We start from the raw sequence: 22,626 nt of genomic DNA on the forward strand, positions 1-22,626 counted from the left end.
GTGCGTCCGTCCTTCCGTCCGTGCTTCCTTCCGTAATCAATTTTGTGGACAGCGTATCTAAACAAACCATTAGAGGTATCGTAATGAAACTTGGCATGTATATGTATGAGTGGGCGAAGATGTACTAGATCAACTTCTGAGCGCACATGCTCAAGGTCGAAGGTCAAAAGGTCAAGGTCAAATGCTCAAAATTTCACTATTTTCCCTATATCTATGCAATATGCCTGGAGGTATTTTCTTGAAACTTGGTGTATACATGGACTACCAAATGAAGATTCCCGAGAGAGAGTTTTCGGTCATGAAGTCAAAGGTTAAGATTCAAAGGTCAAGTGAAAATGTTAAAATTTCACTTTTTTTCTCCATATCTCACAAATATTTCAAGGTATCTTCATGGAACTTAAGTACTGATTGGCAGTGATCATGTAGGGAATTTAGGGGGCATGGGTCAAAGGTCAGGGGTCAAAGGTCAAGGTCAACTCATCAAAATGTCATTATTTCCCTCTTATCTATGCAATGCCTGCAGGATTTTTTTTCTTGAAACTTAGTGTATGCATGTATTACTCAATACAGTTTCTCTTGGAAGTTTCTTTCCAAAAAGTCAAAGGTCAAGTGAAAGTGCTAAATTTCACTTCTTCTTTAAAGTTATAAAAGGGTCAAAAGTTGGGTACAAGTCCTCAAATCCCCAAATACCTGCACTCTTTGACAGTATAGCCATATTCATCCAATTAAACCTAGTTCAAGGAAAGTGAACATTCAATGCATTTGTGACAAACCTGTCATTTTAATATTTTGCCAGTTATGTGAAACTGTCATCACGCATTGTCAAGACATTGTGCTATAGACCTATTCGGAGAACCATGGATTATGACGGAGGCATACCAGTCGCCAAAGCGACATTTCTAGTTTCTTCAAGCTTCTCTTACTACAATCCTGGTCCCTTCCTAACCCATTAACAAGCTATTCATTATTTTTGAGCCGTTCCAGACTGATCACAGCTTCAAAAATCACAATCATCTGCACTCATTAGATGTCTCTGCGTTGTACGAAGCTCAGGTGAGCTGTCCAGTTTCAATAACAAATTGAATGTGGGTGGAAAAAACTTGCTAGGGTAGAATTTAAATATGGTCGACCGATCGAGTGCCAGCCATTCTGTTCACTATGTGACAATAATTTGCAGTGCGCCACCACGTAATAGTTTCGAAGTCCACTGATTTTGTAATCAGTGATATTCTTTTTGGGTACTAGTAGCTCTTACAAGAGCTGAACTATCTTGGCCAACGTTTGAGAAACTGGGTTCTTGGAACTTAACTGATATGTTTAAAGGGATGGTACAACTTGTATAGTTTCGTTTGAGATGGGGCTGCAGTTTCCAACTTCTTTTTATGGTATTTTTTTTTTAAGATAATGAGAAACCTCTAATGAAATATGAAAGAGCATGTAATTCTAAGAGGAATTCAAAGTTATTTGATGAAAATTTATAAAATGGCTAAAATATCCAAAACAAAGCGATCCTAATAAAAAGGTGGGACCCACCTTTTTTTACGATCGCTTTGTTTTATTTTGTTTTTGGATATCTAATAAACCATTTTGAAACCAATTTTCATCAGATAAACTTTTAAGTTTCTCTTAGAATTGTGTGCTCTCTTTCATTTCATAGAGTGGTTTCCAAGTATCTCACAAAAAGTTAAAAGCTGTATTCTCACCTCAACAAAAATACCAAACCATTTTTATGCCTCCGCCACGAAGTGGTGCCGGAGGCATTATGTTTTCGGGTTGTCCGTCTGTCCGTCCGCATTCGTTTACGTGATAACTTGAGTAATATTGACTGGACTACTTGAATATTGAACTTGGTCCATGTATAAAGTATGATAGGGCAATTACTTGATTAGATTTTGGGTGAAATCGGCTTGAGGCCAAAGGTCAAAGGTCAAGGTCAAATCATGAAATTTATCTGTTTACGTGATAACTCAAAACTGGATGAAGCAGCTTTCACCAAACTTGGTCCAAGGATGATGTATGATGGGGCAATTAGTTGAGTAGATTTTAGTGACATTGGTATGAGGTCAAAGGTCAAAAGGTCAAGGTCAAATGCTAAAAATGTTATTTCCCCCATATCTATGCAATGCCCAAATTCATTTTCTTGAAACTTAGAGCAAACATGTACTCCTGCGTAAAGATTCTCCAGAGAGTTTCATGTCACAAGGTCAAAGGTCAAAAGGTCAAAGGTTGGGTGAAACTGTTATAATCACTTTTCTTGCTAATGGTTCAATGTATCTTCATTGAACTTGGTACATATGCATGTACTGACTGGCAGTAATTATCTAGGGAATTTAGGGGTCATGGGTCAATAGTCAGGGGTCAAAGGTCAAGGTCAACTCCTCAAAATTTTACTATTTCCCTCACATATACTAGTATATGTAATGCTTGCATTATTAGTTTTAAAACTTAATATATACATGTATTACCTAATGGAGATTCTCCAGGAAATTTCCAGCCAGAAGGTCAAAGGTTAAGGGTCAAAGGCCAGGTTTAAATTAAAAAAAAAAATCTATTTTGTACTGTAATTACACTCTTTCTTCATACCTTGAAAATTACTCAATGCATAAACTTATAAAAGGGTTGGTCAGAAGTCAAGTAAAAATCCTCAATTCCCCAATATACGTGTACCTGCACTCTTAGACAATTATAGCAAACCCAGTTCAAGGAAAGTGAAAATTCAAGATATTTCTGACAAACCTGTCATTTCAATATTTTGCCAGTTATGTGAAACTGTCATCACACATTGTGAAGACATTGTACTATACACCTATTGGGAGAATCATGCATTATGGCGGAGGCATCAGTCGCCATAGCGACATTTCTAGTTTTTTTTCTTATATATGTATTTCTTCATTCATTAAAACCACATAGAGGGCAACCTCGTTATAACAAGGACCTAAAACCCAAGACAGGTACTTCAAAAAAAGAAAGAAAGAAAAAAAAAAAAAAGGTTTCTTACTATATCACGGAACGTATAAAGAGTTGTGACCGGCAAAATCACCTTGTTATACGAGAATTCGTTACATAATATTACCTCTCTATCACAAGGCTCTACAAAATAGTAATGATAATACTAATGTTGTTACTGCTACCACCACTACTACTACTACTACTACTATTACTAATTAAATAATAATAGTACTAGTACATAGTAGTAGTAGTAGTGGTGGTGGTAGCAGTAACAAGATTATTATCATTACTATTTTAGTAATAATATTATTATCATTATTATTCTTATTCTTATTATCATTTTTATTTTTTATTATCATTGTTATTATTATTATCATCATCATCATCATTCCTGGAAACTTCTTCCATCTAAGTGATACCCACGGCACTTTTACGCTATAAGGTTAAGAAAAGAAAGATAGTAAATGTACTCTATCAATGTACTCGGAGGTAATTTCCCCTAAAAGTAATTCCCTGTAGTCGGTATGTGACACACTCTAGTCGGATACCTGCATTCATGCAGACACGTCCATTCAGTATAATAATAGAATGATACACCAGTTTAAATGTTATTCATGTATATATTTTTATTGATATAAACATATTCATCATCTGCATACCAAGTAAATGCACATCTCAACACTGAAAATGAATGCTTGAAGGAATGTTGTGTGTTGTTTCAAAAACAAACAAACAAAAGACTAAATATTCGGCACAAAGCTAGTATAGTAGATGAAACAGCCTCGAATAAGATTTATATTGACATGCACACACACACAAACAACTTATGGGTTCCGGCTTGTGTATTTTCTCACAATCCCACATCCACACCCACACACACACGACTTTGATGGAGGTTTCAGTGTGTTGAAGACAAAATGTGATGGTGTAGCCCAACGTAAAGAAGTGTAGCGTGTGTGTGTGTGTGTGTGTGTGTATGTCAGAAGAATTTACCTTACTCACTTCTGTGATCAACAGTATAGATCATTCAATTTCTAAAAGATATAAGTTCCTTTACAGAGACTGGGTTAGAATGGAAAATTGTGTCACCTACATTTCACAGACACACAGACGCACACACACACAGACACACGCACGCACGCACACAGACACACACACAAACTGATAGGTATCAAGATGTGAATGATATTACACTCTATAGATGGCAAACACAGTTACGGATAGTGTACCTGACAATGATCACCTACTAGTATCCAAAGTGGTTCTGAACAGCTCTTCAAACTACAAGTGGAAATGCACTGCGTACTTTAACTTTGTCCTACCGGACTTTCATTTGCAATTACTTACACGCTTTGTTCTTGGGAGTACATGATTAACATAACATAAAAATACATTGACGAGTGGGTGCTACATGAGAAATTACAACATCATAATCCTTGAAAAGATATTACATGCCACCTTTTAAAAATTTCATAGCTACAAAAGACCATGACAAATTAATTACCCTATTAGAACAGACATAGAATATGCATAAGGTGGGGAGGTCGCCTCTACACTCACACATTCCAGCCACTCAAACCTCATAAATAACCTTAGTGTGGGACCTAGTAAGTTTCAGCCGATGACTAATATCTGCCCACAAAGACATTGAATCAAGATTTCACGATATTAGCCAATTAACCCACTACTGCAGGCAATCAGAACTGCCGCATATTCCTCTGTGGAATTACTGATCAAGACACTCTATATGTTACCTCACGACTCGCATTCTTTCTTTGTTAGTTTTTTTCTCCTTCTTCTCATTTCATTGGAGGGAACTTCAAGCCGTCTATACCATGATAGCCATCTCCTAGTCATTGAAGTCCTCCCTTTGTGGTCAAGTAAAATAAATCAAAACAAACAGGTGTACTCATGTAAAGAGAAATAAACGTTGCAATTTGTACACCAGAACGAGAGGAACACACACCCAACATTACTGTCATATCTGAAGAGTTTTATAGCAAAACGAGCTAAATCCATTCTTGTTAAGTTGAGATATACAGTTGTGTATGTGATTAAAGCGGCCAAAAAATACAAAGAAAATTATAAGAAAATCTGGATATTTTCAATCATAACTTCCAGAATATTCCTTGTTATGTTACAAGTGAGGTATTACTGGAAAGGTTTAATTTTGCTCTATCTGATGATGGACTTACTTTATACAGAAATGTTTGAAAATGGCACTTAGACCATTTTGCAATAAAACTCTTCATCTCTATCTGCACCTGAACATAGAATGATACTGAATTTCACAGACATCTTGGGGAAACCATGTCCTTCTGTTCTTGACAATCCACACATCCTGCGCTTCAGTTCGAATATCACAACATTTTCTTCTGTCTTTTGACTGAACGCTTTACGCCGTGTACACAGATCTAAAAGACGAATACACATCATTGGTCAGCAACATAAGCTAAAACACATTTCACTGGCAATGCAGTGGGGAGAAATTTCAGGAATATGAATTAACAATTGCTTGAATTTAACCATGAATATTTGAGATTGAGTAGCACAGGCTTATCATAAATATCATGTCAGAATAATATAAAAAAAAATCAATAGAATAATTCTAACACTAAAGATTGGTATAAACCTCACAATCGATGAAATAACAGATTCTGAACTGTAGATATTTTTCCATCCGGTCCTCTGCAGTGGATGGAATACACTTGCAAAAGGGCTACGCAAACAGACTATTTCACAACAAAAATATATTTCTAAGCATAGAATTGCGTGCACAGCTAAAAATGAGATTAATTGCAAAATCTAAAAACATGCAAACTCACATGCTCATTACGGAATTTCTTTTATACAGGACACTTCTGTCCCCTTTTTGGTTTCATAAAACAAATATTCACAAACAACACCATGTGATGTTTGAAAAAAAAAATATAACAAAATTGACAAATTGACATAAAAACAAATACACTGAAACTTTTTCATAGTCACATCATAGTCACATCATATCTTTCGACGCACTCTAATAATTATAAGGTACAATATAATTCTTCTATATCATAAATATATAATCCATATACCTGTAGCTATCATATCCATGTACACATATGTACAAGTTTGAACATAAAACATGTAAAACACAAAGCAACTGACAGTGAATTAATCCTTAATGCTGTGCATGGCTGGGGGGGGGGGGGGTAGGCTTTTAAAATACGTACATATTTTCCACACCTTGGTTTCTTCTAAAAATTCATTCTTCGATCTTTCTGCAATGTCCAGTCCTCCCCCACCATGCCTCGCCCACCCCAAATTTTATCTACATCACCCACAGGCCTGAGTGTGTGGTCACTCTCCTTAAAAGTAGTACCACATGCTACATAATTTTCATTATAATTACTTTTCTTTTTGCATGTGATAACCATAAGCAAATAGTACTTACACGAACAAAAACAGTCTGTTTGATGAATCACATGCAATGAATAAACACCAATTGCCTAGAATATGATCTATTCATACACTTAATAACGATGCAAATCAATGACTGACGCCTCAAACAACGGATTATACTATTAACACAATCAATTTATGTCACAATGCAAGCAAATTTACCATGCAAAATGGCTACAGCGCCACCTTTTCATCATGATATTTCTCTTTTTATTATTCGACAGACTCTCTGGAATGACTTGCAACATATACAGTAGATAAAACTGCAGCTAATAATGTCTACCTGGGTAGTAATTGACTAATTTTAAATCATAATCATTAAGCCCCAAATGGGCACATATATATATTGAAAAATGGCTACATAGTGGAGACAAATATTACATTGCTAGTACTGGAAAGAGAACTTCATGCTACAGGCATGCTAATCCCTCGGCCATTGCAAGACTGCATTTATACCTAGTGGGTTGGAAATTGTATGACAGTTTTGTGAGTGGTTCAATGCCCGACTGAGAACCCCAGGAATGGAATGATCATGAGAACTAAAGTACTGTTTCTTTTTAAGAAGCAAAATTGGCAATATTCCATCTTGGAGGTAATATGAATTGTAGTTATATTCGTGGGGAGGACAAGTATTTTTTGTTGGTGTACTGTCAAGCTCACAGATACCAGTTGACTTCTGAAATTTGCGAGAATAAAATCAATAAAAGGTATAAGGTGTATGCAGCAGTTGGTGGGAAAAGGGGAATTTCCCCCATACCTCAGTCGTAACAGCACAGTAGGGTTAGTTACCAGCAAGGGTTACTTAATTAATGGAATAAAAGCACATCAGGGGACAATAAAGTTATAAGCTTCTGTAAAAAAAAAAAGGAAAAAAAAGTCATTTCTGTGAGTTTAAGTTTGGTTATTTTTGCCTCTTACTCTATCTTACTCTAAGAGCTGGGCAAATATCAATTGTACAATTCACACAACAAATTTTTAGATCTGCATAAACAAGTGTTACAGGTTTGTAATATATATACAAAATTAACTGACAGTAATTGAATGAAAGTGAGTAGAAAGAATATGAAAGTCATAAAATGTCATTAAACCTGATTACAAATGTACACACTACTTTAGCTACCAAACAAAAGAATGAGACTGTCACCACATCCAAAAAGAAATTGTTAGGATGCTCTTCAGAAACTTTCACAAACTTTGTGTAAACAACACAGGAGGATGAAGGCTCGAAGTGAGGAGTTGTAAATTCACAAGCACTTTAACCTTCGTAGCTTGATTTTTATTAAGCCTAACAATGCATCATGACACTGATTACTCTGCATGAAAATGCTCCTCACCGCTTTACACCTCAAACAAGTACAAATAGATCAGATAAAATATGTCATTGCATTACAGAATGAGCACATCTGCACAATGCAAAACTCACTATAAAATTTGAATGGCACACAACTTCATGAGACATTTCTCCATTTTTCAGCATCAAATACATAAATATCTAAAGTCATCCCAAAATGCTACCCCCCCCCCCAAAAAAAAAAAAAAAAAAAAAAAAAAGTAGGTTGCTCAAGAAGCAAATGCCCAAAGGACTGGTGGTTGGTGCACTTCATAAGTTGCAGGTCAAAGGTTCCAATCCAGTTCAGCATTCCAATTCCTTGATTCACTATTATAGCATTCATACAAATGCACTTCTCTTTCTAAAGGCTTCTCTAACAAAACATTTCTCTCTTTCAAGTCATATCAGTGATTTCCACTTAAGTCAAAATAGTACACTTCTTGCACACATGCAAACCAAAGTCCACAGTACAAAGAATCTATCAAATGCATTTTATAGTCCTTCAGACAATTCCACACTTCTACACGAGTATGAAGAAAAAAAAAAGTCATTAATACTGAATGTAAACTTGACACATGGCTCAAACATAGATATTACTGCATTTTTAGATATTACTGTTCATGCACAACTATTCAACTTTACAATCAGACTTTCACTAAAAAAAAATCCAAGCTATCAAAATTAACAGTTTTGGCATAGAATAGAAAAAATAAATAAACAAACAACAGCATGCTACTGATTAAATGAAACTGCTATAATAGGCAAGTAGTGTCTGTGAAACAGATTTTGGCAGCCGCAGCTCACACTTTGATGCTTTCGATTTGTCAAAAATGGAATGACACTGAAAAGTACTTTGAACTTTCTGAGACATCACAACATTCTTGAATATGGTTATAGGAGAGAGGAAAAAACAACAACAACCCAACAACCATGAACAAATTGCTCAGCTTTCACAAAGAATATTGCACACCAGGACAGAAAGCATATTGAATTATCATAAATGAATTAGCCTCTAAAACATATCTTGGCAGCTGTATGAAGGCAGGAGTTTTTTTCAGCGAATGTTGACTCCCCTCAGTTGCTTCTATCAACAAAAAGCAAAACAACAGCAGCAGTACAAATCAATCATTTTTCCTGGACAATCAAACATTAATTTTTTTTGACCAGCTGATGCTGTAAAGAATACAATCGAATAATTTCTTCCAAATTAATAAATGTAAATTTGTTAGAGTTAATGAGGAACTCTGAAGATGGCAAGTATTCTTTAAACCCCGTAGCAGAGAGTTTGCATGGTCCACACTGCAAATCCATACTCTAAAATTTATTCACACAGGAGATAAAAGTGTTGTACGCCATCCTCAATCAACCTGGGGATTAGAGGAAGAGGGATAATCTGATCTAGTACAGAATCACCCACTGTTCCTTTGACTCAAGGATTTTGATTGAAAATATTTCATACTAGAACTTCAAAGTTAAACTTTTTGATTGGCCTAAAAGCTAGTGATGGAAATTAGATAGTGATTTGACAGTGCAGAAAGAAATAAACAGGCATTGAGCCCGACTTTTTATTTGGCAGATGAAAACATCCTTTCCGAATACATAAAATTGAATATATAAAATCATGATTCTGGCAGCAAATTGAGAAATAAAACTGCCACACACGACAGTGAGCTGAATGCCATAGTCCAAAGAAAGCAAAGCAGTCACACATTCTTCAGAAGAATAAAAACCCAGGAACATTCCTTTTTTTTTCTCTTAGAGCACATACTTATGTGTATATAAAATGGTTAGATTCCAACATTTCTTACAGCACTGTTCATCTCAAATAAGATCCAAGTCTTCCCTTTTCGTTGTTTTTCTTTTCCCCTTCTCAAGAAATCGTATCTAAACAACTAGGCAAAAATCTCTGCACATCATGACTTCCACTGCAACTGGAATACATTCGTACGTCAAACCTGGAGACCTCGCAAGTGCAGCTGTTCCACCAAACGCTCAAACTAGTATACCCCCGAGTTTCACTGTCTGTATGCGTTATACCGCAGGTTTGTACATAGGTACCTTTCATTTTTCTTCTTTCCCATCATGCCAAGCTATACAGAGGCACTGTTTTCTTTCTCAAGATACTGCTCTTACTACCTTCTTGCAGTTGATAGGGGGGGGGGGGGGGGAAGAGACTCCAACTCTCTCCCGCTTTCGACGGGAGATCTCCTGCCGAAAGCCCACTTTTGCAAAATCTCCCGTTCTCCTGCTTGAGATTTAATTTCTCCCGCCCTGGCTCTGTGTCTCCCGTTTGAAATGATTTCTTACTTTTTGTCTTCGTATGTTGAAAAATAAGCCTTAGATAGCACGAGAGGGCATCAAGAACCCTAATCATAAGAGCTTCCAGGGCCCAAGCGGGCCCTGGACCCCGGCCGCAAGGAACTTTGCGCTCGTGATATGCGCTTCGCGCACATCAAGTTGGAGTCTCCCGTTTGCAAGGGGTTTCAGGCGGGAGAATCTCCAGATCAGAAGGTGCTTAGGATTGGAGTCTCTGGGGGAGGGAGATAACACCTACAAGACTTGCCTGCTTGAAGGGAACAGTGACAGCCCCTCTGATAATGAATGATGAGTAACACTGGCTCGATTAGCCCATACTAAAATCTAACATAATGTAAAGTTTTACTTCATGTAACAGATGCGCAATACAGGGACAAAAATCACACATATTGTATAGTGGCTGCATAACGATGTGAATGGCATATATCTTATTTCTAATAATTCATGCATACAATTGCACATACATGTACATACAGCAGTATCTACACTCTGCCAGTTACACAAGAGATAAGCTGTACATTTCATCACCCTTTCATTCCACAGTCTACCTCAATACGGCACAGGATTACTCTGGGTATGAACATTTTCTATATCCTGTGCTTTTTCTTTCCACAGTCTGTCACATATTAATGAGCAAATCACTTACAGCTGATTAATTACAATGTTTCTGCTCATATCTCTCAATTCTCTACCAAATATGGCAGTCTGTATACCCAACTCTCTCTCTCTCTCTCTCTAACACAAACACACAAACACACAGACACAAACACAGACAGACAGACAGACAGACAGACAAACAGACACACACACACACACATTCACACACTCCACCTTTTTCATTGTCTCCAATATGTATCTACAAGTGTCTACCTAATATATTTGTCTATTCATATCTTTCTCTTTCTCTCTCTCTCTCCTCACTCTCATTGTTAGCTACACAAAAATGTTGTTGCCATGCTTCATTAATTTGTCTCTATGCACACTGCATCTCTGTGTAGTCCTATATGATGTACGAAAAATATACCGGTACACCGCAAACATCGATGTGCACCTATACAATTGATATTAAATGTCTTTAACTTGTTCACCGCCGAGGACCTTAGTTGTTTCCACTGCTGGACATGCACAGAAAAATTCCTGGAAGAGTAGACGGCATGTCTTTAGCAGTATTTCACGATGTTCCATTTCGCAGAATTTTCCTGCGTATTTTTTTAATTCTCTATTAACGGCTCTCGCTCTTCCCGTCTTGTCAGACCACCAAATTCCGGCTTTCTTCGCGCTGGAAGTTTAGCAGGGCCTCATGGAATCTGTCCAGCACCAACTGAGTTTTAAAAAATGGAAGACAGAAGGGTCTATGAAATGTTTGAGCCACCTATAATATTTGTCACTGTATTACCTTAAAGTTCTCTATTTTGGGGACAGGCAGATGAACACTACAAGTAACCACAATGCCCAATAAAAGATTCATAGCAAACATTACAAATTAATATACCCTAATGATTATCTTAATAATTACCTTACAATGTGTCTGCAACATCTCCACAGATTGACTGTTTTTTTCCTAATGCATCTAATTTGGGAAGCAACATCCCTTGAGATATTTGAAGATACGTAGAAAATAATGATATGACTGCAAAGTGAAATATACAGAGTGCTGTGATAATTGCCATTGATAGGCCATCATTCTTGAAACATGGTTACATTTATAACAGGAAACCTAGGTATGTGGGTGTTAAAATGCAAGGAGTTCCTGAAAACCCTTGCATTACTACCATAATTTTGTTCCCAGGTATTAAACAGGTATTAAACCAAGTTTAATCTACACTGTCTCAAAACTGTCATCTTATCAACTTTAACCCTAAAGGGGCCGGGCTTTTTGGGCTATGCTCAGACCGGAGGGGGGGGGGGGGAATTCTGCCCCCCCCCCTCAGGTTTCTACAGATGTGACTTTTCAAAAGCAATCTTGGCTATCAGTGGTGCGATCACGATGAAATTTTGCATGCATGAGACCCACGTCATAATCTCCAGGATTGTGTCATAAGATTTTTTGAAACATTTAATTTCTAATTTTAATGAATCAATTATTCAAATTAAGCTCAAGATCATATTGTAGTCTAATTAAAAGCATTGAGAGTCTAATTTTTAATCTGTTTATCTGTTTGAGCACATTCAACAATTGTACATCACAAAAAGTTCCAAAACTCATTTCAATTCTTATGTATTTTATTGTTTTTCGAATTTCTTATGTATTTCTTCGTTTTTCAACTTTTTTATTTGTTTTTTCATTGGAAATTGTCACTGACCACTTTTCTACCATGATTAGCACAAAATTGATAAGTGAAAGTGATTAATTGTAAAAATAATCAGGTTTATATGACTTTCATGACAGAGCATTGTTTTACATAGGAAATGTACACAAAATCACAAAATTGTGCCCGTTTTGGGGCGACATTCCGTTACAAAAATGGGCGTGGCTTCGCAAAAGTATGCGCGGACGTTGCAAATTTGGTCTCAAAAGTTGCGCGAGACTTGAACAAATAAAGTCAAGAAGCCTTGCGACGAGGCCTTCTCGCGTTACAGAATTATAGCGCGAAATGTCGGGGGGGGGGGGGGGGGGGGGGGGCGGAATCCGCCCCCCCGGCCCTTTTAGGGTTAAAGGTTTATCTCATCATAAACTAATTTGAATTACTTGTAGTCAGGGACTGTGAAAAGTGGACATGTTGATAAACTATTGCTCATGTAAAAAGGGTGACCTACTACTCCATACATTTCATTCATTCATCTCAAAGAGCAAGGTGCTAACCCAGTGAAGTGGTCCCCCTCACCACCCACACAAGGAAAGCGGGCGAATGATGCCAACCCCTCATGGTTCTCCCCAGGTGATGAGCAACAGTCACCAAATGGTATCAACTACGCATATTGTGCCATACGCTTGAATGACTGAATCGAACCTGGTGTGCTCTCCAACATAACTAATCACTGCAGTGACTATTCCCAAGATTCCATGGATCAATTTCAACCATTCCTCATTGCACAACACCAGGGTCCCTCCCTCTCTGAGAAGAGGACAACGAATCAAGCCTTTGCTCACCATAGGCGAGATCTTAAAGGGACTGTACAGTACTGGTTGAGGTAGGGATTCATGTTTTGAACATTCCTAAGTGAGATAATGAAAAGCCTCTTATGAAATATGAAAGAGCATGTAATTTTAAGGATTCAACGTTTATTTGATGAAAATTGGTTTTCAAATGGCTGAGATATCCAAAAAAGTGCTAATAATAAAAGGCGACATGCCCCAACTTTATTAGTATCTCTTTGTTTCACCTTGTTTTTGGATATCTCAGCCATTTCAAAACCCATTTTCATCGAATAAACTTTTGATACCCCTTAGAACCGCATGCTCTTTGACACCTCATAGAGTGGTTTCTGAATATCTCACAAAACGTTAAAAGCTAAATCTTCACATCGACCAGAACTGTACACACCCTTTAACAATGAAAATAAAATGTTGTGAATACTGATAGCTTACCTTGGCTAATTCTCCGTTCTCGCACACCAGCTCTCTCTGCAGCTGTTTGCCGTCAATCTAGGGAACCGGGGAAAAAGATGATGGTAGAGGTATCACACATTGAACACTCCTGAGGCTTGCGTTTCATCTATGGTCTCCAATACATTTTATATTGCCTCCTACAATCATGTGAATCGCTACAATGCCACGGCTTCCCATCTTTGTACTTCATAATGAGGGAGATAAGTACGTGCATATCGGAAAGTTACTTGTGTGTAACACGCATCTCAGTGGCGAAAAGTACTTTCCATATCAGAGAGATGTTTATATTCTCTTGTACAGACATGAAGGGATATCAAAGAGTTTTTTTTTTCTTTGGGGGGGGGGGGGGAGCCGCTTGCACAATACGAGAACTTGGCATCTCTGAAATACATATCTTTCACTAGTCATTAAAACACCTGCATCATTTGTAAGCCTTTAAGATAATTCACCAATTCGAGCTCTTCCTTACAGCAGGCTGCTGCATGGAATGGAGTAGCAATGGCACATTTTAGCTACTAATAAAACTTTTAATTCAAACTATTAGTCTCTAGACAGTGAGCCTCATTTTGCATTTGCTGAAAACTATTACACAATGAAAATCTGATCAAGCAGCTATTAGTAAAGATACAAAATAATATCACAGCTTATAAGCTGAAATATACTAGCTCTCTCTCTTTCCATTTGTATAAAGAAAAATGAGATGTATAGTTATTTTAAGTGCCTCTGGAAACTACTCATGTATGTGTTATCTGTCTGTGTAAACATGTACATTTGTATGAATGTGTGTGACAGTGACAATAACCTTGATTTTGTCAGAGACCCTTGATCAAAAGTTTTGCAAGCAAAGAGAGAAAATTTTCTCTTCAGGATGCTGTGCACCAGCTTCTACTCACCACCGAAGTGAAGAGGACCTTGTTCTCTGCCTGCTGGGGTGAGGTTAGGATGTTGATGAAGAGATCCCCCTGCTCCAGGTCCCAGCCACCGGACCAGCGACACTTCTCCAGGACTAGTACTCTCCTGTTTGCGCAGGTCAGGGACAAAAAGTGGTGGAAAAGCGTGAGATGTTGTGCTTTCAAAACATACAGACCAATATTTTCACCCAAAATATGTGTGTACCTCTCTCTCTCTTTTTAGACTGTCTGCCTGTCTGTCTGTTTGTCTCTCTCTCTATCTCTCTTTAACTTGGATGGTGATTAAGATTCATTTTGGTTATCTCTGCCATATTGATGTTGCCATTACGGCAGCTCCAGGAATAGTAAGATGTTTATGCCAGACATGGACCAGCACCCTCCTGTTGCAGAGGTCAGAAATAATGGTGGAAAAAGAGTTTCAAAGATGTTGTGCTTTCAGAATGTCCAGAACAATACTTTCGATCAGTTACCGGAGAATATACCAAAGGTCCATCTCTCTTCTTTCCAATCTGTTTCTCAAAATCTACACACACACACTCTCTCCCTCTCTCACTTGGATGGTGGTTAAAGAGTCAATTTTGTTATCTCTGCCTTTATGATGCTACAGTTTACTCTCACGGCAGCTCAATGAATGATAAGATGCTTTTGCCATGCATGAACCATCATCCTAAATGTCATTGATGTGATGTAGTTGTAACCCTCTCTGCTCTTCTGTTCATCTTTTCTCTCCTATATTCTTGCTCTCTTCTTCTTCATCTATCTCTCTATCTTTATCTTCCTCTTCCTCTCCATCTCTCTGACTGTATGTCAATCTCTCCTCTGCGTAAGAATACCTTACAAGCTACAACCGTCAAGGAACAACCTCTCTAGCTTGTCAGTCACCACCAACAGATGAGAATATATATATATATATATATATATATATATATATATATATATATTTTTTTTTTTTTTTTTTTTTTTTTTTTTTTTTTTTTTTTTTAACTACGAATTTGGTTCCTATTTAGGGATAAAGCATTACTGGTCCATCCGGCAAACCTTTAAAATCAAAACATGACAGGCAAAGCTGCTTTGTATTGCACACAAGGTTGACAAAACCAAGTCAAGAAGGGGGAGGGCTTGGGCTCACCTCGTGGTTACCATGACGACATCAGGGGTACTGTCAGAGGAGACGGTGACATGTGCATAGTAGATGTCCGTGTTGTAGATCTCTCTCTTGCGGATGTTGTGGAGGATGCAGTTGCCGACGGACTTGTAAGGGGAGTAGGGGGTCAGTCCCTGCGAGCCAGACGGAGAAACCAAAAATTGTGGAACAAATTCTTTCAATGCTTTCCCCCAATACTACATTGAAAGGAAAACCCCCTTAATAGCAACATGCCTAATTTATGCAGCTCAGCCTGCCTTCAGCACACTTCTTTTGGGGGGCTTGACCTTTGGTAAACTCCGCAAACTCAGCTCCCTTTGCTTGCAATTACTACAGTGAGAGAGCCTTGACCGAGGCTATACATGTACTTCCTTACCCAGTCTAGGCCTGTTTAATCTTTGTATGAACTGTTTGCCTATTCTTGGAGGAGAGGAGGACAAGTGTGGACATTCCGCTAAACATGGAATTATACTCCAGTGGACATTGGGGAGATAACATACAATGTATCTACACAATAAATAGAAAGGAGGTTATTAAAGAGCTTTCATCCCTGATCAGAGAGTGAAAGGAAGTGACCTCCCCCCCCCAAGAGTTCATCAAAATCTGTACATCATTGAGATGTTTTTCCTGCACCTGCCTGCCACAAGCCCCTTGTGCTTCCCTTAATACTGAACAAAACTTGCATATATATTCTACTTGGAGAAGTTTGGCCAACACAGTTTACTATCTTTATTAGATAGTAACATATCAACTTAGCAGATGTAAGAGACACACATATGGTGTACAGCTACGAAAGAAGAGAATGCTTGGCTTAGAGTCTATGTCTAACAAGACCCATTGAAAAATATGTAAACTCCTTTGATTGGTACCAGTTATCTGGGTGTAGTTTTGAATCATTGATCTCTATGGAGTTATCTGGATATCCCATTGCCCTATTCAAGCTGTACAGAGAAGTGAAGCTGCCGCAATGCAGTCCATACCAAGCACACTCTATGGGGATTTGCACGCAGAGACTGTCATCAAGATCATGTTGTAGGCTAAGAACCAGAAGGGCTTTATTGCAATTTTGGGGATATTGAGTTATTGGTATCATGTTGTAGAGCTTCATCTCCTCTTCATTATGATTGGTGTCAATTTAAAATCATTTTCATTTTCAGTAAAATATTTACAATCAGAATGACAAGGGCACTATTTTACCCTCAAATAATGCTTATAAGTCTACCCACTTTTGATTGAATAAGCTTTTAATTTAATGAAAACTGATTGTTTCCTTAATATCTATGCTGAAATCTTAGAATGCGATAGTGCCCTTCTGGTTTTCAGCAGACGATGTGATGAGGTGAGCTCCGTACACAAATGTATGGGTGATGTGTGTGGTAAGATGGTGGCACAGTGGCTTCAAAGAGATTAGCCTATGAGCTATCCAGATACCTCCTACAGAGATCAGTGGTTCACATGCATTTTTTACCTCTTTGGGGTTGATGAATCGCGGGATCCTGAGCCGCCCGACGATGTTCTCCCCGGCGTCGGCCGCCCTCTCGATGCCCTCCAGAACCAGCGTGATGGCGTCCACGGTGCCCCCCAGGGGCTTGGTGACCAGGCCCAGGAGCCCCTTGCCAATGCCCTTGAAGAAACCCTTGACGCCCTCCTCCTGGGCTCCCAGGATGGGGGAGGTGATCACACCTGACAAACCAAGGACGATGCCCTGCGAAAAAATGAGGATAGTATTATCTTTATTTACCCCAGGGTATTCAATTTGGCTTTAGAGTCAGGCACTGTCCTTCCCATAGATGCCCTGTCATCATCATCATCATCATCATCATCATCACTGAATCACTGTCACGTGCCCTATTCAACCTTATTTTAAAATTTTCATTATCATTTCATTCATTTTGTTGATACCTGTTGATACCAAAACAATATCAACAATAATAATTCAATGAATACTATCACTTTCCTTACCTGAACAAGGCTGCCACATCCCCATGTGGGGTACTAAGTAGGCCTACATCATAATTATTCACATAGTTATATGACTTGCATAAATACATGCCAACCTAGGGTCAAAGAAATGTCTCTTCCATGGGGTAACCCATCATGTGCTTTGAGTACCGATTGACACAGAAAACTCTATAGTGTTGTACACACTGTTCTAAGTCCCTGGAATAGAAAGGGTTAAAGGTCAATAAAACCTTTAATTAACCCTTGGCCTACCATGACAAATCCCTGGCCAGCAGACAGGAGGTGAAGAGGGAAGCTGTCCTGGTGACGACTCATCCGTCTCTCACGACTCTGCAAAGGAAGGAGGAGGTGTTTCCGGGTCAAGAGGTCATTCACAGGAGCGAGTGCTGATGGTGATCTCATTTGCTACTAACCATGGGTTTATTGAAGCCTTCATTATAATTTCTTATTCAACTGAGGACATTTGTAAGATTTACGACAATGCACATTATGATACCAATTTCTTACTTATAAATTAGACATGTATACCAATGAACACTTGCCCTCACACAAATCTCAGATATATTCAACAATTTGGCTATGCTATAAACAAAACCACAATAAACACATAAAGATGAGCAAAACAAAACAAAGACAGTCAGGTACAGATATGCAGAAACTAAAACAATTAAAAAAAATTACAGCTATACAGTAAGTATGGATTCAAAGTCAGGTAGACAAAAGGGGGTCAGGGTGGGGTATAATCTACCTTCTGGTATGCCTGGTCAAAGGAGAGCACAGCAAGGGCCTTCCCAAGGGTACCAGAGAAGCTACCAAAAGCATCGGCAACTCCACCTGAAATTTCAAGAAAGTTTGGACTCACAGGTAAAGTAAGGTTTAAAAGGCTGTAGGTTGCTTAACACTTTAACAGCTTAACAGTTTAATTGACTGGTAAATCCATCCATCAATGTCATTTTTGTCTTACTCTTCATCATTATTATTCTCAATCTTCATCATTTCCATATTCACTATGATCATCATCATCATCAACAATCATCTTATCATCATCATCATCATCATCACCATCACCATCACCATCACCATCCCCATCACCATCCCCATCCCCATCAAGATAACCATCACCATCACCATCACCATCACCATCACCATCACTATCACCATCCCCATCAAGATAACCATCACCATTACCATCACCATCCCCATCAAGATAACCATCACCATCACCATCACCATCACCATCACCATCACCATCACCATCACCATCATCATCATTACCATCATTATCATCATCACCATCATCAACATTACCATCATTATCATCATCATCATTACATACATGAACATCCCAAACATCAGCCTGTTTCTTTTCTAAGAATGAAAAGGTTACCTATAGTGTGCCCTAGAAGACTCTGGACACCTTTAGCTAGACCCTCAGCAAACTCCCCTGGTCCTTGGATGAGGCCCTGAAATTAAGACAAAAAAGAAGAAAATACAATTCTTCTTTAAAAAAAGAAGATGAATATGTTGAGGAATACAGTGACAAACTGATCTTAATCACAAGACATTCTTTCTATACCTCCTTTATCCTATTTAATAGTTAACACAATCTAAAGCCTGCAAAAATTATAAGCCTGCAACTGTTAGCTTGCACAAGCACATCACTATCCAGAATATATGTACAGATAATGTCCAGCACTAGCAGCCTTTATTTCTTTATTTTTTCTCACAATGAAAAAACAAACATACATCATGTATATGCGCATGATATAGATATAGAGACAATCTCAATCGTCAGCACATTTTACACTTTCCTCTCTTGTAAAAACCACTCAAAACGTCAGCAAATCAATGGGTTAGTTGTTGAGAAGTTTTAACTATTGGCTGATGTGAATTACACTGGCACAGTGTAATCTGTGAAAAAAAAAACCACCTACGTATACAGTTGAATATCTTTTATAGAAAGATGTAAAATCGGCCAGGAGTGGCTGCTACACTGTACTACAAATTTTCAGGTATCCAGCACCCACCAGATAGGGCTCGTAGAAGAAGTCACTGATGCCCTCCTTGACGTCCCGGTAGAGCCCGTAGGGGTTCCCCAGCACGTCCAGGCCCAGGATGAAGACGTAGGCCTGCTTGATGCCCTGGGAGATGTAGTGGGCTTGGACCTCCGAGATCAGCTGGGCGGTGGTCAGCAGGGCATTTTTCCTCTCAAAGTAGGCGAGTCTGAAACAAGATTTTAATTGGGAGCAGTGGAGAAAACATACGAAGATGAAATGGAGAATTGACATTACCCTGTTGAGGATGGGTTGATTTTGCTATAACATGCATTTCCCATACACACTTGCCCGAGTATGCTTTGGATTAGTCTTCAACAGGCTAATGCACATAACAGAAGCCGTGTTCTCATGAATGCCACCACATACACACTGTAAAATATGAAATAGGATGAGAACTCCTGTATACGCCATGTATTTAGCGAGTCTAATTTTTCGCAAATCGGGACTTCCTGACAATTTCGCGAGTGGTTAAATTTGCGATTGTGGAGCAGAGTACTGAACGGAGAATGTATTTTGTACATGTATGCGTGCATGTCACATTCATGACTGGATCACAGTGTTGATATTTTTGCATTTTATTAAATTTGCGAATAGCACCCGACTTGCAAAATTCATGAAAATAAAGGCCTCGTAAATATTTGGCGTATACAGGACTCAAAGTCCCAAGATAAATTACACATTGGTGGAACGAAACTTGTCCCGATTTGAGACAAAAATTGGAGGTAGCATAAGGACATCAACATCAGCCATTTTCTCACAGTGATGACAGGCATAGAAGCAGCCAAGTACAACAGTGAAGACCCAGACTATGAAAAATGAATCATGCTACTTTTACTATCTTCACATGAAGACAAAAAAAAAATCTTGCTTGCCCTCCCCACAGTAAATTCCTGCTTGAGTTTACTGTGATAGGCAAGGATGTGTGTGTTAAATCAACAAAAGAATGCTGGATTGACTCTCTATCTCATCAGTGATATGTCAGTCTGAGAAGGAATGACAAATGGAGCATGTAAGAGAAACTCATCCGTAATGTTGCCATGGTGATGGGATGTTGTCGTCGCAACAGGATGCACTCACTTGAGCTCGACCTCGGTGACCTCCGTGAAGGTGGAGCCGATGCTCTCCACCAGGAGACGGCCGATATCCTGCTGGAATGATGCTGGTTTCTCACTGGCGATGTGAGGCACTCCACTCAGTGACAGGCTCACTATCAACTGTGAGAGAAAGGATCAAGGTACCACTCTTTACTATGCACAGGCGCATAGTTCACATAGTGTCTGTAAACACAATCATTCAAAGTAAGACATATCACTGCAAAATGCTCCATCAAAGACCTAGTTATCAAGTTCTGGGATGATATTTATGTTTTTTTTTTAAGGAAATGAACATTTTCAAATGATTTTAATACAAGGAAATAGCAAGACATGTACTTGAGAAGAAAGAAAATTAAAAAAAGAAATCAGATTCAAATCTACTGAATATCATGCCTGCAAGTTGTTATGAAAATCTGGAACAAATGATCTGCAATCTTATTCCACTTTGTTGATTTCATGCTGGAATGGCATTAAGCTCCATTATCTCTGCAAACATCTTGACATGCCTTTCTGGCACAAACTGGATGTCGGTCATTGTAACACGTCAATTCATACTCGTATGAATACTCCTGTAGTCGAATACAGGATGGTTAACCTTTGTGACAATACCAAATCTAAGGCAGTTGCGTTGGTGTAAGTGCAGCATCCATTATCTTTTTTTTCCCTTTCATAATTGGCAATCCGCATTCCACAATACATAACATTGCTATCTGATGCTAACAACTTGCAAGCAGTTACTATTTAAAATTCGCCAATTTGACTTAGGATCATAAATACAGTAAAAGCTGTATATTTTCGCAAATGAGGTCACAGACATTTTCGCAAGATGTCGTTTTTGCATTTTGACATTGAGGCTATTGCAAGTGCACTTTAATGTATGCCTGTCCATTTGCCATATCTTCGTGTGTTGTTAAATTTGCGACCTAATAGTGATTTGCAAAATTCATGAAAATAAAATTGTCGTGAAAATAACAGCTCTTACAGTATCACGATCAACTTGTATCTATCAGACACTGACTGCAATAAAGCAATATCGTACGGGGTCTTGGTTTCATGACTAGACATCACCTAGCCCCATACAGCCATGCACATGCCTGGCATGTTTTTCTCTTTTGTACACAGGCAACATCAAAGCAAAGTCATCACTTCTCCTCCACTTTTTCTACCACCTGTCTCACAGAGAGATGCACTCACCTTGAGTGGCGACAGGTGGAAGTACTCAAAGAAGACTGGGTTGGCGGTGCTGCTTGAGATCGTGTTTGACGTCTCCTTCAGCGAGCTCTGGATGTAGTCCAGGTCCGCCTGCAGGGACACGACCTACGGTGTGAGGAGAAAGCAATCACTGATGATGTTCAGTTTCACACACAAATTGGTGCGGTCTTTTGTGAAGCAACAACAGCTTTGTTAGGAAAAGGAATTAATTACCATTGATGATGCTAAGTTTCACACATAACTTTCTAGCACAAGTTTGACTGCTGTGACATCAACTATAGAGGGGAAAGGGAACAGCATAGATGATGTCAATTTAACACATACATACTGTACATGTACATATTGTGTTTATAAACATATGGTGGAGAAAGAAATAAAGCATCATATTTTGTACATTGAAAGAGATATTTCAAGCTAAAGCTAGGTGTTGACAGCAGGTTTGATATCGTGAGACCTTTTTGTCCTTGACAGGACCATTCTTTTTACACTCAGAGGGACATTAGCAGGCCTATTATCAACATACATGTACCATGCTGCAGCTGTGTACTGACATGAAACATCCAGAATCCTCACAATCCTTCCTTTGAAGATGCCATCTGAGTTTAATATCAGCCTGTCTTCTTCACAGATACCAATGTGTCTATTCTCACAACTTGT

General features: G+C 38.5%; 1 protein-coding gene across 1 annotated transcript in view; it reads right to left on the reverse strand.

Annotated features, from left to right (window-relative positions):
- Window positions 1-13,568: 13,568 nt before the first annotated feature.
- LOC139710552 (intermembrane lipid transfer protein VPS13A-like) overlaps window positions 13,569-22,626 on the reverse strand; it is a gene marked incomplete at its 3' end in the record, with an annotated part of 135,295 nt that continues 126,237 nt past the window's right edge. The window contains exons 70-79 of the mRNA XM_071622486.1: window positions 21,952-22,074; window positions 20,741-20,877; window positions 19,634-19,829; window positions 18,994-19,069; window positions 18,355-18,440; window positions 17,859-17,936; window positions 17,113-17,349; window positions 15,630-15,778; window positions 14,483-14,606; window positions 13,569-13,625 (exon numbers count right to left, since the gene is read on the reverse strand). Coding sequence (XP_071478587.1) covers window positions 13,569-13,625; window positions 14,483-14,606; window positions 15,630-15,778; window positions 17,113-17,349; window positions 17,859-17,936; window positions 18,355-18,440; window positions 18,994-19,069; window positions 19,634-19,829; window positions 20,741-20,877; window positions 21,952-22,074 — 1,263 coding nt within the window. The remainder of the gene's footprint in view (window positions 13,626-14,482; window positions 14,607-15,629; window positions 15,779-17,112; window positions 17,350-17,858; window positions 17,937-18,354; window positions 18,441-18,993; window positions 19,070-19,633; window positions 19,830-20,740; window positions 20,878-21,951; window positions 22,075-22,626) is intronic.

This window comes from Diadema antillarum, unplaced genomic scaffold (genome assembly GCF_040938485.1).
Source record: "Diadema antillarum isolate AM-2024a unplaced genomic scaffold, OU_Dant_1.0 seq00001540_RagTag, whole genome shotgun sequence".
NCBI classification, from domain to species: domain Eukaryota; kingdom Metazoa; phylum Echinodermata; class Echinoidea; order Diadematoida; family Diadematidae; genus Diadema; species Diadema antillarum.